At 32.2% G+C, this 14,085-nt stretch overlaps 2 protein-coding genes across 7 annotated transcripts; one reads left to right on the top strand and one right to left on the bottom strand.

Moving 5' to 3' along the window:
• Positions 1–879: 879 nt before the first annotated feature.
• Positions 880–5,735, top strand: LOC100806324 (kinesin-like protein KIN-UB). 4 transcript variants are annotated; one of them, XM_014775486.3, is made up of 11 exons: positions 880–1,146; positions 1,396–1,455; positions 1,821–1,949; positions 2,062–2,193; positions 2,589–2,658; positions 2,784–2,876; positions 3,176–3,301; positions 3,426–3,551; positions 4,430–4,573; positions 4,755–4,883; positions 5,271–5,708. In XM_014775486.3, the coding sequence occupies exons 1-11, from the start codon at positions 946–948 to the stop codon at positions 5,429–5,431; spliced, it is 1,371 nt and encodes a 456-aa protein (XP_014630972.1). In that variant the 5' UTR covers positions 880–945; the 3' UTR covers positions 5,432–5,708. The 4 variants fall into 4 exon arrangements, with proteins under 4 accessions (XP_014630972.1, XP_014630971.1, XP_014630969.1 ...); XM_014775485.3 differs by having other exon boundaries at positions 881–1,146; positions 1,396–1,509; positions 5,274–5,706; XM_014775483.3 differs by having other exon boundaries at positions 884–1,146; positions 1,396–1,509; positions 5,271–5,702.
• Positions 5,736–8,848: 3,113 nt separating this feature from the next.
• LOC100807581 (AT-hook motif nuclear-localized protein 24) lies at positions 8,849–10,795 on the bottom strand. 3 transcript variants are annotated; one of them, XM_003525734.5, is made up of 2 exons: positions 10,310–10,795; positions 8,849–10,128 (listed from the first exon to the last, which is right to left on the bottom strand). In XM_003525734.5, the coding sequence occupies exon 2, from the start codon at positions 10,111–10,113 to the stop codon at positions 9,262–9,264; it is 852 nt and encodes a 283-aa protein (XP_003525782.1). In that variant the 5' UTR covers positions 10,114–10,128; positions 10,310–10,795; the 3' UTR covers positions 8,849–9,261. The 3 variants fall into 3 exon arrangements, with proteins under 3 accessions (XP_003525782.1, XP_006579618.1, XP_014630968.1); XM_006579555.4 differs by having other exon boundaries at positions 10,297–10,792; XM_014775482.3 differs by having other exon boundaries at positions 8,849–10,115; positions 10,297–10,792.
• Between the last annotated feature and the right edge of the window lie 3,290 nt (positions 10,796–14,085).

Here is a 14,085-nt window from a genome sequence, read left to right as displayed (position 1 = left end):
TTTTTGACTTAAATGATAAGAATTTGATATTTTTATTATTTATGACTTGCATATGAAAATGATGGATTAAAAGAGAAAAAGATCAAGAAAATGTCAAAAATATGAATAACGATTGCCAAAGCATCTTTAAATTTTATGAACCAAAATGTAGTATATTGAATATGAATTTCCTGACATCTAAAGTTTGAACTGGTACAGCAAGAACATCACTGGTCAACACTATTGAACCTTCTCCACAGCATAGGAGAGAGTCTTCCAGTACTATAATGTTTTGAAAGAGGGAGCGTTTTAAGTTCAATAGAATATTTTCTTTTTTTACCCTTATCAACTTGTTGTAGTTTATTCTCATTGTTTTTTTTTATCAGCAAATGTTGTTAATTTTGTTAGAAATGTTAGTTGGGAGGATTCGAATCTGCGACCTTCCCCCTTCAACTATTGGACCAACCTTTTGTCTCCAGTTTATTCTAGTTGTTGATCGACTTGTCCGGTTGACATCCGGTTCTGTAATGTTGTCAATTCATCTCATAAGAATATTGTATAGAATAAATTAAGATAAACTATGACTTATCGCCTAGCACTAATCTTTGTGAAGATTCTTGGTAGTTTTAAGTTACGGTGTGGTGATTTTTGCTTTTAGTAGACACAGGGCATGAGCCAGAGGATATGGAAACAGGTAACAAACTGTGCAGGTTTTTTTCGGCATTGGGTTTCGATATAATTGCTATTTATATGCATTCAAACACCGCAAGTGAGTGGCACTTTTTAATTAATTTGTTGTTTAATAAAGGTCCCATGACCGTTGCAGCTACTGGTTATTATCTTCCATAACTAGCTACAACATACTAGTAAAACACATACCGAATTTTGCTGCTGCGATTAATATACATTTTTCTAGAAATGTACGTCAATTTTAAAAATGCTGAACGTTTGTGCCTCTTGTAGGCTATGAAGGAGGAAAGCATGGTAAAAGTAAAGGAGGAAATTGATTACAAAAGTTTATGTAGAAGGCTAGACAGAGAATTGGACAAACTCACTATGGAATATGAAAGGCAGCAGAAGGTATTTGAGGATGATATTGAAAGATTGACCACAGAAGCACAACATTGCATATTAGAGGCCCAACAGAATTATTCGGATTCGTTGGAGGTTGGTTTATCTAATTTATGCTGCTGTTCCATTGTTTCTGGTATTTTGTATCCACAGTATCACATGCAATTTAATTAACCTCTTTGAGTTGATATTGTCAATTTATTTCATGCAAAGGCATGGCATATGAGGGTTTGATGCTTCGCCTGATTTAAGTAATGTCTTGGAGTTCAATGAGCGACGAACATTGTTGATTTGATTTGCTGATATCTTGGTGAATATGTACTGATACCCATTTCCTTTTCTCAGAAGGAAAGATTGAAATACCAGAAAGACTATAAAGAATCAATTAAGAGGCTTGAAGAGAAGGTAATGGAGAATAAAAAAAAGTACGAGGAATTTTGTATGACATCTACTGAAGAGGTAGTAATTTTTGTTATACTGTATGTTGTCTTTGCTAATTATAACAGAGAAACAGCTCTGCACAACAGAGTTGAACATGATTTCTTTTAGAAGAATTAAGAAACAAGAAATCTGAGTTGTTAGTCTCGTTAATTTCCCGGCTGAGTTTAGGACATCAATTAGTAATTAAGTTATTTCGTACATTTGAGTAGTTAACAATAGTCCTGTGAAACCAAACTAAATCACGATATGAAAAAAAACATAATAACACAATAGTCAATAGTATAACATGGGTTTCATGTTATGCTCACAAGTGAATTATCATTTCCCAGGCCTTTGTTCCTGCTGAGGAAGTAGTCATTTTGAAAAAAATACTTCAGAGAGAGACCCTTTTGAGAAATGCTGCCGAAGGGGAGATAAATCATCTTAAAAATCAAATGGCAGAACTGAAAATGTTGGAGGTATGTTTTTCTGCCCCCAACGTTTATACTTTTCACTAGCATTACATGTGCCTTCCTCATCTATCTATCTGTCATCTGAATTAGTTTAACACGTATGTGTTTCCTGTGTTAGGCATCAAGAGAATCAGATATCTTAAAACTTCGTAAGATGTTGGAAGATGAGGCACATCAGAAAGAGAAATTCAAAGGAGAAATAGCAAGATTGCAAAGTCAATTGTTGCAATTAGGTTTTGAAGTTGGCAAAGTAAGCTATATCTGAAGTGCACAAATATCGTAGTTAATTGGCTTTATTTTATGTTTTATAAAAAGGAAAATATGACTTTCATTACTAGTTTTGATTGAAATCGAAAATTAAAATTTTTTAAGCTTCTACATTTTAAATGGTGATTTTTTAACTTGATTGTAAAAGCTTAAAAGTATGCTGTCATTATTACTATTTAATATCTTCAATTCAGTTTGGGTTAGGCATGATATATGTGAAGCATACATGTCTATCGATATTATATTTTGCAAATGCCAATGGTAGTCCAAGCATGTTGAGCTAAAATTGAGGGCATAGTTACATGTAAGTTAATTGCTTCACCCATCACAAGTCATGACTTACACTTGTCATCATGTTTCTTGCAATTTCTATTGTAGACAAAGCAACAACAGCAAGCTTCAGGAAATGGAGAGAAGGCCTCAGTTGCCAAGCTCTTTGAACAAGGCAGTAATTACTAATTATTATTTAGTTCATATTGCACATCTTGGCTGTGAAGAACTTGGCATTTTCAGTTGATAAATTACTTTCAATTTATAACTTATTTCCTCCTCATAATATCAATATTCTTGCAGGGGGATTGCAGAAGATTTTGTCATTGCTTGAAGCAGAAGCTACTGATGCACGAATTAATGCTGTGAAAATAGTAGCAAATTTATCTTCTGAAGGTTTCAGTGTTGACACCTTACGTTGAAATACCTTGTATATATACACTAGCAGTCTAGCATCTAGGATTAACATAATGTAATTTGTATGCAAAGGAAAAAAAGAGACTGAAAATAATTAGTATGACTTCTGAATTATATGATTTGGGATCAATGAATATGTGGAAATGATAAATTTCAGTTTTCTGGAATGTCTGTTTTCTTGATCTTGCTATGACATAACCTGAATGTCTGTAAGCTGCTTTGTTGAAATTGATATGTAACAAAATTAGCCATAACATCTCTCAACCCTGATGTTGCAGAAACAAATCAGAAGAAGATTGTAGAAGCAGGCGGACTTACGTCCTTGCTTACACTGCTTAAGAACTCACAAGATGAAACCACACAGAGAGTTGCAGCAAGCGCCATAGCAAATTTGGCAATGAATGGTAAACTTCCATGCATGTCATGCTCTTTCCTACTAGTAACTTAATAATAAAAAAAAAATCTACAGCTCAACTGATACATCTTTTTTCCCCCTGGTATCTGCGACCTTATATGGTGTCTTAACAGAAACAAATCAAGATCTCATTGTGGCTCAGGGAGGCATTAATATACTGTCAATGACAGCAGCCAATGCCGAAGATCCTCAGACCCTTCGAATGGTTGCTGGAGCAATTGCTAATCTTTGTGGCAATGGTAAACTTTTGATCTTATCTCATTTTTGAAGTTATTGTGGTTATCTGCACTGCAGATTGGGATTCTAACTGCGGCTCAGATAATGCATTCAATCTCACGATCACACTCATTTTTAACCTTATGCTGAAATGTAGGCCAGATGCATAAGAATTTACGAATGATAAACTTGTTAAGCCACCTGCTTTAATTTATTTTTCCGTCTGTTTTACCCTGCATGAGATGATATAATACAAGAAAGTTTTAGACAATCATTTTTGTTAGTAGAAATTTTATTTTTCCTTTTACTGCTACCCTGTTAAGCAATCTTCGAATAGATATATTTTAGCAATTAGAAACAGCTCACAAAAAAAATAAGAATAGAATCACTAGCAAACCAAATATAACCTACTAGGGTCAGCCTAGTGATGAAGAGTTTGAGTTGTTTGTATAAAATTCTAGATTCAAATCTTGTTGCCGCTATTCTACATACACAAAAAAAATAAAAAAATAAAAACCAGCTAACCAAGTATTTGAATGCATCAAGTTGTTCAATCAATTCAGTATTTTATGGCATCTTTGATGAGATATTGATAATGATGCTTAAATTCATCTAAAGTGGTTTTGTTAATTCTGCTGCTTGTCTTAAAGGGTATTTTTCTCTCGTGTGTCAGGTGAACGCTCTATAATTAAATGTGAAGATTAAATGAAAAATATCCATGTGGTATTCAAAAGCTGTATATGGCAAGTGTTGCTTCATTACAGATCTTGGAGCTGTTTGTGTTGGATAAATTAAATTGATCTTTGGGGATGCAATTATAGTGTAGGCATCAAGTACAATGTCGGTTTTCTCTAAACAAAATAACCTAACTAATTAACAAGTTTGGTGTTGCTGCATTTAGATAAACTGCAAATAAAGCTAAGGGGAGAAGATGGTATCAAGGCACTGTTGGGAATGGTCAGATGCAGACATCCTGATGTACATATTCAGATTGCCCGCGGAATTGCCAACTTTGCGAAGTGCGAATCAAAAGCATCTACACAAGGTAATAACTTATGCATGTAGAGGGTTAACATATGACTATATTGTCTTTGAATTGATAGCATTCGTGCATTACTTCCATTATCGTAGTATGCATGCATATTCTTGATTTGCAAGTAATTTTTTCTAAACGTAAACATTCAACGGTATCTTTATTGCACGAGTTATTTTGGTACATTATACAGGGACACAGGTTGGAAGGTCATTACTTATTGAGGATGGTGTGCTTCCATGGATAGTGCAAAACGCAAATAATGAAGTCTCGTTGGTTAGGCGTCATATTGAGCTTGCACTGTGTCATTTAGCACAACATGGTGAGCACTAAATGCACCCTATCCAGCTGTGATTTAGATTTTATATGGGAAAATGCTAAGGCACTGATTAAGGAAGTGAAACCAAAAAAATATTTTATTAAGATGCACAAAATTATGTTATTTATAATTTTTTTAAGTTATCCTATGATTTTTTCAGTAAATAATAAGCTTTGTTAACTATTGTTTTTAAGGTATTAGTTAATGAATTAAAAATAAAAAAAACATGTAATTTGTAAATCATATGAGAACCTAAAAAAAATTATAACAATAATAATATTTTTATTTTAAATTTTTTAACTAATACCCTTAAAATATTGATTAACAATATCCTTTTATGTATATTAAACTTAGTAGCATGTCCAAGAACTTATGTTTGATGTGATACAGAAGCAAATGCAAGAGACATGATTAGTGGAGGTGCAATATTAGAGTTGGTTCGTATATCGAGAGATTGTTCACGAGAAGACATAAGGATTCTTGCACGTAGAACACTAATCTCCAGCCCCGCATTCCAAGCTGAAATTAAGCGTTTGAAGATAGATTATTGAAGAAATTAAGTGCCGTAGATAGTCAAGACAGTATATACTATGCATAATAATGTTCAGGAGTATTTTGGATGTACTGTATTAGTCTTAATTTTTAAAGTAACCAAAACATTAATGGCCATAGTTTAATCATATTACGTGGTTTGTCTTTGGTCTGCGCTTGTAGTGCACAGCTCTGTTATGTAAAATGATTTTGTATATGAAATAAGCAAGGGAGGTTCACTCCAAAACAAAAAAGAGCGTAAAATTAGCATCAGTTTTGAATTTATTTTTCCATGAAATAGAAACAGCTCATTGCCATTCATGACGATGACAATAATTGATTTGTTGATTAGATAAATTAATTTGAATATGTTCAACCAAATTATTTGTCAATGTGGACCCCCTAGACATAATTCATTTCTCATGACTAACGAGTGACCTTGAAAAGCCGATGCATTTAGTTATTGCTGTTGATTACTTGAGATGACTTGGGGAGTTTAAACTTATGTTTAAAAAATTGTAATGATGGAATGGGGAAGAATTAATCTATCAAAAGCTTATGTTTAAAAAAACTCATTTTACAAAATAATAAACTACTTATATATTTTGGATAATTTTACTCTAACTTAATATTTTTCACCACATTTCATATAAAGAAATAGAAAAAAGAAAAGAAAAAATAAATATTAAATAAATATAAGCTAAGCTATATAATAGAAAGAGATAAAAAAGGAAAAAATATTATGTACCGATGATCATGATGTGTAAATTTTTTTTATATAATTATCCAATTATAACTCAACATGTACAATAAGTTGGTTGTTTTATAAAATAATTATTATATATTTTCAGTACATACAGATTTGAACTCTAACAAAAATTATATTAAAATTGTTTTAAAAATTTATTGTAAGTATCAAATAACTCACATATATATATATATATATATATATATATATATATATATATATATATATATATATATAATATTATATAATAAAATCAAATTAGTGACGAGATTTTAAAAAATAACTTGTAGAAAGTCTTATAAATATACTATTCGGTGGATTTAAAGCAATTTTTGAACAATTAAATCATAAATAGACGTATAGATTACAACATATTAATATCAATATGTGACAAAAGCAGATAAAGAATTCCTGGACTCATTCCAAAGTTTATAGTGATTTAAGGAGAAAATCACAATGTGGTCATGTGTGACAGAGAACTCTCCTCGATCAGCCTAGCAAACATATATGCGTGTGCGCGTAAATTAAAACTACTTAATTAATGGGGATATAGTTTCCTATAGATATCTTAGCAAGTTACTAGAACTAAATTAATTCCCTAACTCATCATGAGCAATTGATGAGCATCATAAAACACAACTCAAATTAGAATATTCATAAATTGAAAAATGTATTAGTTATAAATAATAACCCCATGATAGATAAATAGGTTTCTAAACAATATTTTAATTATTAACTAATGCCAATTCATACAAATTAACTAAATTCAACACCATTTTCATCTAATTTGCCACTCTTAGACCGAGTATACACGTGTAAAGAAAGGAAAACTGTACGTATTATTAATTTCAATTAAAACATTTTATAATACCTTAATTAACTTTAACTTAATGATGAATAAATTTTTTATTTTTTATTTCACATATTTTCTTAATTTAGAGAAAATTCATTTTTGTTGATTAGAATTACGCGAACCGGGTTTCATATAAGAGAGCTGCTATGGTATTCAAATAAATCTTTAGTGCAATTTTTTTTTATCAAATGTTAAACGGATTTAGACAAAAAAAAATCCTAAAGGATTGACACGGTGGTGTAAGATTATTTTTTTAGATCAATGATAATTAGATACCACACGTCAGAATTAGTTTACAAACCAATGAGTTAGGAAGTCTCCATAAACGCATGATTAAAACAAAGACTAAAAAAAAGAGAAAGAAATAGGGAATTTCTTAGTAACATTATTAAAACCCTTAAATTTGCTAGGATATAGTAGAATTTGTCTTCATTTAAAGATATATTTTTTTCATTGAGTGTTTCATTCATATAGTTTTGAAATATCAATTAAAAAATTAAATAAAGTCAGTTAATGTTCTTCTGTCTCCATCAAGAATGCTTAGTTAAATGGACTCGTGATCGGTTATCCTAAGTTACCAATTATTAGTTAGGTTAGGGATGTGATAACATTTTCCTATATATAAATGAGTTATTTCCAATACCCAACTAGCTCGGTCGGAATATAATGCTTCAATAATATTTTTTTTCTCTAAATGTTTTCATCCAACTAAAACCTTATCCGAAAAGGATTAAAACTGGATTTTTAGAAAGAAAAAGAAATCAATGTTCTTTCTTTACTTTGAAAATTAATTGGCGGATACATACCTGAAACTATATATGATAGCCGCAACAAGGACAGATGTTTAAGCTTCCATCGAAGAAATAGGTTGGTAAGGAACCTACAATTATACTATTATTAAGAGAAAACAAAATAAGATTCTTACTTTGAGGGAACACAACAGTTGTCTGGCTCGAGGAAATTTAGAATCAGTTGACCAACAGAATAGAGCAGGACGCACGCAGTACACACAATACAACTAAAGATGCCAAAAAGTCTCATTAACGAGGATGATTGGATAACCTTCATGTCGCTCTAGTTCATTTAGATTATAGTACTAGTAGCATCCTAACTTTAGTTTTTTAAGGAAAAAGTAGCTTCGGTGCATAGAATCAAAACCAGGTTTGGCTCAAAATTCAGTAGGATTTGTATATATACATGGAAGAGAGTGTGAGACACAGAGGGTTTAATTAGATAAAACACTGGGGAACGATGTGTCTTGGTTATTGTTGCCTTTTAATAAAAGTGAGGATACATGACTGCCTCGAAAAGGAGCTTTCATCAGACACTGCATGTGTGAACCAGTTGCCTAACATAAGTACTACACAAAGTTTATCTCCTACTAACTCTAATTACTACCAAGGTTTTAATACAGCGGCTATGTTTTTGTCGCGATTCTTGATATGGTGAGAAATTATGAATAAATACGGCTAATATGATCACAGTTATAATTGCAGACGCCCCAAAAATGTTCACGTTGCTGTTGAAGACAATTTTTTAAAACCTTGCTAATAATTATATACAGTAGTTTAAAATAGAAAAGAAAAAAGCAAATTAATGTCATACAGAATTTCTATTCTTACGTAAGTAGTTTGTTGCTGAGAATCTTACTAGCATGATTGCTTAATCAACCGCACTCAAACTGAAACAACCAAAAAATATGGTCGTACATCGATCATACAAATTGTTACTGTTTAATTGGTTGCTAAAAACTGATGGATGATCCATGCGATGCGACTATGATCAGTTAATCACGAAACGAACGAACACAAAAGCACCCCATTGCCATCAACAGAATTAATCAAACTCACCAAGGATATAAAAGTTCATCAGTTTAATTACAGTCTCGAGTAAATGTAAAAGAAAACATTTTATATCATCACCTAATAATCAAAATGACACACAAATTATAGAAGCAATTAAGAAACCTCCATTCCTACTTTCAACACCCCTAACTTAATGAATGTCTTGCCATGTCCCCCACCACCACCATCACAAAAGCTAACAGAAAACTATAAGAGTAGTGAAGAGAACAGCAGCAATGTAGAAGTACTTATGGTGACACTGATGGGACAATTGGAAGAGTTTATTTGAACTTATGAAAACAACATATAACTTTCTCATATCACCTCTTTTCAGCACATTTGAATGAGCTCCGCAGTCAAATTGGTCAATAAAATCACAAGAATTTATTGAATCAGATCCTCTAATCAGAAAGGCGGGCGAGCAGATGCCGCCCAGAATGGCTCAGATGGCATTTGAACAGAATTGAGAAGGTTAGGAGGCAAACCATGGAAAAGTGGAGCAGTTGCATCCCCTCCTAGAAGCTGTGACTGACCAACACCACTTGCACCGGGTGACCCAATAGAACCTCCTTGCATTTGCAGCGAAGGATCCTCGTCCTCCAAAGGAAGCCTCTCATAAGCAGCGTTGCTAAACGAAGCGGCCATGATCACCACGGGTCCTGAAGCAACCAGTGTTCCAACAACACTTCCTCCCACCACTTGTCCCTGGCCACCGGCCAAATAAATGGTTAAACCTGATGCAGCCGGCGGCGCAGGTGGTGGAAGGAACGATCCCGAAAGGGACAAGATCTCGAACCTTCCGTGAAGAGTCACAACCGAACCGGACGAAGCCGGTTGCCTGAGGGTCACATTGTTGACCGTTCCAGTGCCACTCATGATGCAAACCCCTCTCTGGCGCTTCCTGGCAAACTCAGACACGCTTTCCACGATGTCGCATCCGTCTGCCACCTCCATCATGTGGGTTCTCATGGCGTTGGCGCTGTCGCGGGTGATGATAATAGGTGGCTTGGGCTTGTTCTTGGACCCTGCTGGTCTTCCTCGAGGTCTTCTTGTTATCTCAGCCTCACCTGCACCTTCGTTGTTGTTGCTATTTTCTTCGCGTTCCCTTTTCTGCGCGCCGCTGCTGCCGCTGTTCTCGTCCTCGGTGGCTTGGTTTAAGCTTTGGAACTGGTGTTGTTGTTGCTGGTGATGCAGATGGAGATCTCTTGTGTGAAAAGGAGGGGGGAGGGAATGACCATGTGCCGAGATTGGATCCATTGCTGTAATATGATTCTATTCAATGTATAATTGAGTTTTCATCAATATCGATATCGATATAGATATAATGAACTCAAGTTGTGAAATTCTTAAAATACTAAGTACTTCATTCGCATATGCAGGAAACAAAATATGGGGTGGATGAAAATGAAAATTAAGGAAAATTAATTAATGAGAACAAACTGTTATATTTGACCAGTGACAGTGAGCACTCTCTCTTCTTGATGCTGGCTTGGCTTTTTCTGGAAGATCGATCTTGTTAATTTGATGAATCCAACTTTGTAGTGAGTAGTGACAAGTTCCAGGTTGAAACTGACGATGGAAAGGGAAATAGGAGATTGAAATTGGTGCTAGGCCAGGTCACCAATTAAGTTGTGATTGAGATTAATTTGACTTGTACTACCTCAACTTGCCTCTAAAAACGTTCAATTGGTGGGGTTTTCAATGGGAAAGCGGTGTAAATTGGAGTTTCCGTTGAAGAGGAAAGAAAGAAAGAAAAACAAGAGAAAAAGGTTGAAGCTTGTTCTCTTATTTTGGGAGAAGATGCAGTGTTGGGTTAGGGTTAGATTGAGGAGAAGAACAGATCCAAACTAGATTTGATTGCAGAAAGACTGCGTGCTTATGGGCGGTGGATGGGTCCCCATGACTCTCTCTCTCTCTCTCTGGACACAACATATGCATCAAACATCTAGTTTAGTACTAATATTTATATTAATCTTATGAAACAAATATTTAATTCTATTCTTTATTATTATTTAGTACATTAAATCTGTATTAATTTGAATTGACGAAATCAAATGATGCTGTATGTTTCATTGTTTGAGTTATTATTTAAAAATAAAATTAAATGCTTTTCATTTACTGCTTTGAATGCTTTAATTTTGAATTGAATAAAACGCTTTAAATGAAATTATTTTATTTAATTTTATACTTATACATTTAATTTTATTTTATTTTCTAATCCAGTCAACTTTTTCCGAAGGTTACTCCAGTCAACTTTAAACGCCTTTTTTTAAAAAAAAAGTATTTATTTATTTTAAAATGTAAGTTATTTACTTATTTTTTATAAATATTTATTACTTATTAAGTTACTTATATATATAGATATTACTTTATACTACTAATTAAGTTACTTATCAGTATCATACAACATATTAGTTTAATTTGTATAAGTATACTACTAATTAAGTTACTTTATACTACTAATATATACATATTAGTTGTATAAAGTCCAAATATTTGTATCAATAGTTTTATTTGTGCTAATTACTTTATAAAATTATATTATGACTTCCTGATTTCTTCAACATTAACAAAGTAAGGCAAAGTATTATTAATTGAGTAATACGATAGTTTAGCTAAATCAAATTATGTATTTAGTTGAATTATACTTTTATACTATTAATAATTATTTTATAATTATTATTTTAATAATTATTATAAAAACCATATTTATAATATTTTATAATTAGTTGACAGTGTAAAAATATTTACATTAATAACATATTAAAATTAAACTTTCTATTGGTTTTTATAAAAAATTAAACTTTCTACTATATAGCTAAAGTATTTGACAATTTTTCAATTTTTGTAAAAATCGTAAATACTAGTACTGTAGCATTTTTGAAACAGTTGTATTAACTTAACTCTTCTAATTAAATTACATTTATTACTAGTAGCATTAAATACTTTAAAAAAAGTAATTAGCATTAGAGGTTGTAGCATTAATATTACATTCAGTTCATTAAAGAAAAGTTTGATTTTGAGAAGCTAATTATGTAAAGTTTTCTATATCATCATTCAGTCATACATTGTAACAATATTAAAATAGTACGACTTCAAAAGTAGTGTAGTTTGAACTAAACTTTTCAGTAACATGATAATGTGTGAAGTAGCGATAGTATTAAAAGTTTTTTTTTCACTAAATTTTTTTTATTAAAAGGACGATTGAAATTTTATATATATTAAAAGGTTTATATGAAATAGAGAAAAGACTAAAATTAGACTAGGTGGCAACGATACAATACATTTCCTTATTGGCAAACCTGAGATGGGTATAGCTTATAATGAATTAATTTATAACAGTACTGAATTAATATTTGATTAATTTCGCGTCAAATTAAAAGTAGTACTGTTAGAAGATACAGCAAAGTGATATGGTAGAGTTAAGTCTGTCTGAATTAATTTGTGTGGAATTATTACTACTATTATTAAAATAAATGATGAGCGCGAGAAGAACATAAAAGTTTTGAAGTTTAAAGCAATTTTCTTTAAGGGTTTGTTAACTAGTATATTTAGGTATTGATTAAGAAATTAAAATAAAAAAATATTTATTATGAATATTATAAGAAAATATAAAAAAAATTAAAAATAATAAAATTTTACGTATTTTAATTAAAAAAAATCTTTTTAACTTTTTAATCAATATCTTAAAAATTCTCATTAACATTTCACTTTTCTTAATTAGGTAATTTTTTGGGATAATATCCACAACAGAAACGAGAACCTCGGTGGTATATGACAGACTAGTTTATATAAATGAAACAATAGCTATAGCTGGCACAATTAACACTTAAGTGGACCCGTGTGCATCGAGAGGGGTTGCTAGGGTATTGTAATTTTGTGCTTCAAATTTCCATGACCCGCCACATGCACACTTGGGTCGTCGTCGCATTCGCATTATAAATTCTAAATCTTTAATCTTCTCAAAGTCTAACCTTAAAATTGAGGGCCACCTGCTATGAGCATGACTCATGCGTTTTAACCCGCTTCTTTCGGGTCAATTCTAGTCATGGACTCCTTCCTGGACCAGTTTTATTACTATTAATTTGCCAAAATTAAATTAAGCATGACCTAGCTACCTATATCTTCGCCATGGCTACTAAACTGAAATAAGATCCAACAAATCCGATGATAAGCTAGAGTCCAAAAACAGTGGCAATTAACAAAAACAACTAGGCATAGATGATGCTACAAAAAATAATATAGGAACTTAACAATTTTTCACGTTGCCAATGCAATAATACGTTAATGCTAATGATACAAAAATTCAAAGCTGTACATGCATGTACGCGCCAACCAATTGTTAGTTCCTTAGAATCCAGGAAATGGATAATATAGTACTAGTATGCATACACACAGAGGGTGGCTGCACTTTTTCTATCATAGCAAAGTGATCCCTATTTAAAATTTAGTTTAATTTTCATGTATAACTATGAGTCATATTTTACATTAAAAAAAAAACTGAGTCCTACAAGAGAAATTATTAAAAGATCTAAGATGATATATGTCTGTTATCTCAATTAACTTTTACGTGACATAAATTTGTACATGTTATGTATTTAAATTTTACAATAAAAAATACAATTTAACCATGTCATGTAAAAATTAATAAAAATTATAATATTCTCGAAGTTTTTAATAATTTCTTCCATCATGGAGAGCTAGCTAGCAACAATGCATTCGGGAATTGGTAAATGATCTTCTTCTTTTTTTGGTGAATGGTAAATGATCTATTAGTGTGTTTGTTGTGATGCTAAAAACGCCCATATATATATATATATATATATATATATATATATATATATGATTATTTTCATGTCAAATTGGTATAAGGACGACAGAAAAATAACTTGAATTTGCTTATCCGTCTCTGCACAACGCTATAAGAAACATGCATAAGTAGATAGTTTTTGTGGGAAGAGGCACATGCACCATACTATATGCGACAAGTGGTGAGTTAAAGGCATTTAGTGGGAGATGATGCAATGTTATGAACAAGTTTTTAAGATAGAGAAAGTGATTGAGGGGATGGAAGGCTGCGCTAGTGGCCAGTGGGTGTGGGATGAAGTGTGTACACAGTACAATTAATACAGGGTGTAAGGTTAAGTGGTTGGCGTTGACCAATGAGGTAGCTAGAGCATATTACAGAGTGTGTGGCGCTGACACGCAGTGGAAAGCAACACATTGCGC

The sequence above is a fragment of the Glycine max genome, chromosome 5, assembly GCF_000004515.6.
Source record: "Glycine max cultivar Williams 82 chromosome 5, Glycine_max_v4.0, whole genome shotgun sequence".
Taxonomy (NCBI): Eukaryota; Viridiplantae; Streptophyta; class Magnoliopsida; order Fabales; family Fabaceae; genus Glycine; species Glycine max.
This window is presented reverse-complemented; position numbering and strand designations above follow the sequence as displayed.